This window comes from Mytilus edulis, chromosome 4 (genome assembly GCF_963676685.1).
Source record: "Mytilus edulis chromosome 4, xbMytEdul2.2, whole genome shotgun sequence".
In the NCBI taxonomy this organism is placed as follows: Eukaryota; Metazoa; Mollusca; class Bivalvia; order Mytilida; family Mytilidae; genus Mytilus; species Mytilus edulis.
Window position 1 is genome coordinate 48,541,129 of NC_092347.1, and position 2,388 is coordinate 48,543,516.

The following is a 2,388-nucleotide window of genomic DNA, read 5'->3' on the forward strand; positions in this document are numbered from 1 at the left end:
ATTTTTCCATTTGTAAAGGGGAGTAACTCTAGACCAGTACAAGTGATACTACCAAAATTCAAACTTGATCTGTTTTTGGGACAGACTGACTAAAGTACAAACGTACAGACAGATGAGGGTAAATCTTGAATCCTACGGCGGGGGCACAAACATTCATGTGCTTTCACATCAGTTTCATTTTACACATAAATTTAGATATTCTTAGGTTATAGTATAGATCAATTAAACATTTAACATTCTAATCCTGACGACCAAACCATATAATTTTTTATTACAAGGTCAAGAGCCAATAACACCAGGAAGAACCATGTCGATCCTAACCATAAGGCTAAATAACTTACATTTTTTATATATGTGTAGGTTATGGCGTCCAGTAAACCTATATCATGTGTACCAGCCCATAAGGATAAATAACTTATATCTTGTATATGTTTAGGGTCATGGCATCCAGTAAGCCTTTACCATGTGGACCTTGTCAAGAAGGAAAAGTAAACACTAAAGCTGACATCTGGTGTTATAACTGTGATGAAGGATTATGTTCAACATGCTCTGGTCATCACAAAAGATCTAAATCATCACGTGATCATAAAACTATTGATATCAAAAGTTATAAACCCTCTGTCCAAGCTATCAGTACAGAATGTGACAAACACGGTCAACAAATCAACTTGTACTGCCCCAGTCATTTAATGCCGTGCTGTGATGAATGTATTTCCACAAGTCATTCGAAATGTACAGGAATAAAAAGTTTAGCAAATGTTGTGGAGAAAACTAAGATACAAAAATCTAAAGAATCTGTAGAGAAAGATATCAACTCCATCTTACATCTCTTGAATAAAATGGTAAATAATAAATCGACCAACCTTCAAACTGGAGAACAACAATGTGAAGGCATAAAAAAATCAATTGTTAAAATAAGGAAGGAAATAAATAAATATTTGGACTGTCTGGAGGAAAAGTTATGCAAAGAAACTGACAATCTCTGGGATAAGGAAACATCAACAGCAAGAGATTACATTTCTGAAGTTAATGGGAAGAAAACAAAGTTAAAGAAAATGAAAGAATATTTGCATGCAGTCATACCAAATACTTCTAAACTACAATCATTTCTTGGTGTACATCAGATTGAACAACAAGTACATCAATGTAAACAATATGTTGATAATCTGGAAAAGGATGACAGGGCTAAAGAATTTGATATCAAAATGAAACAAAATGATGAAATAGAAAAGATACTAAGCAAGTTAGAATCATTAGAATCCCTGGGAGAAGTAATGGTTGTTAAACAAAAATTAGACTTGAATAGAAAAACCAGCGTGAGGAGGAAAGCACAAGTACAATCTCGAAACCAATCCAACATAAACAACATGACAATGAATATAGAGACAAAGATAGAGATAAACATGAAGAAGAGGATTAGTGACATGATTTGTCTGATGGATGGAAGAGTTATAGTAGTGGAATGGTTGGTTGAAGTTAACCTACTTACTTCTGATGGCAAACTACAGAAACAGTTACCTATACCTGATGGAGCCTGGAGTGTAACACAGATCAATCAGAACACTATAGCCATAACTTATCCTGAGGAGAAAGCCATTAAGATTATCAACATGGAGAATGAAACAGTTTCCAAAGTTATTGCATTAGACAAAGCATGCGGGGGATTATCATTCTCCAATAATTCTCTGGCTGTTGGTTTGAGTGATGATGAAATCCATGTAATAGACTTGGAAGGAAATACACTGAAGTCTATACCAGTTCAGAGTAAATCGTTCCTGGAGAACCTTGTTTACTGTAATGACAGAGTACTCTATAGTGACTGTAGAGGTAAAGCCGTAAAATGTTATGATGGATCAGGTAAACAGATCTGGCAATATACACAGGATTTAGAAGGACCGAGAGGACTTTGTATAGATACTTATGGTAACATTATAGTAGCAGACTATCAATCTGATAGTATAATAGTAATATCAAAAGATGGACAGAATAGTAAAGTACTGATTGGTGAAGAGGATGGACTGAAGGATCCTATGTGTATTTGTTTTAAACATAATGAGTCTGCAGGTTTTATTTGTGATGACACTGGCACATATTTGGCAAAATTCAAATTATCTTATAAATAGAATATGAACAACATATACATGATACTTTTCATGTAGTGCACAGTTAGTCTACAGTTCATTAAACCATGGTTTAGGCAGAATATTTTTTATCTAATAATGAATTCTACTAGAAACAACTCAAATAAATCACAATTCTAAACAGTATATCCGGTAGAAAATCAGGTAATTCCATACACCAAATATAATTTAAAACCAATTGCTTACAGCATAGGCTCTGTGATCCCTTCCACTGTATATCTGACTGTCAACATACATATGAATGAGC

General features: G+C 34.1%; 1 protein-coding gene across 1 annotated transcript; it reads left to right on the forward strand.

The window, feature by feature from the left end:
• Positions 1–440: 440 nt before the first annotated feature.
• On the forward strand, positions 441–2,123 carry LOC139521419 (uncharacterized). The gene has a single exon (XM_071314895.1). The coding sequence runs from the start codon at positions 441–443 to the stop codon at positions 2,121–2,123; it is 1,683 nt and encodes a 560-aa protein (XP_071170996.1).
• Positions 2,124–2,388: the final 265 nt, after the last annotated feature.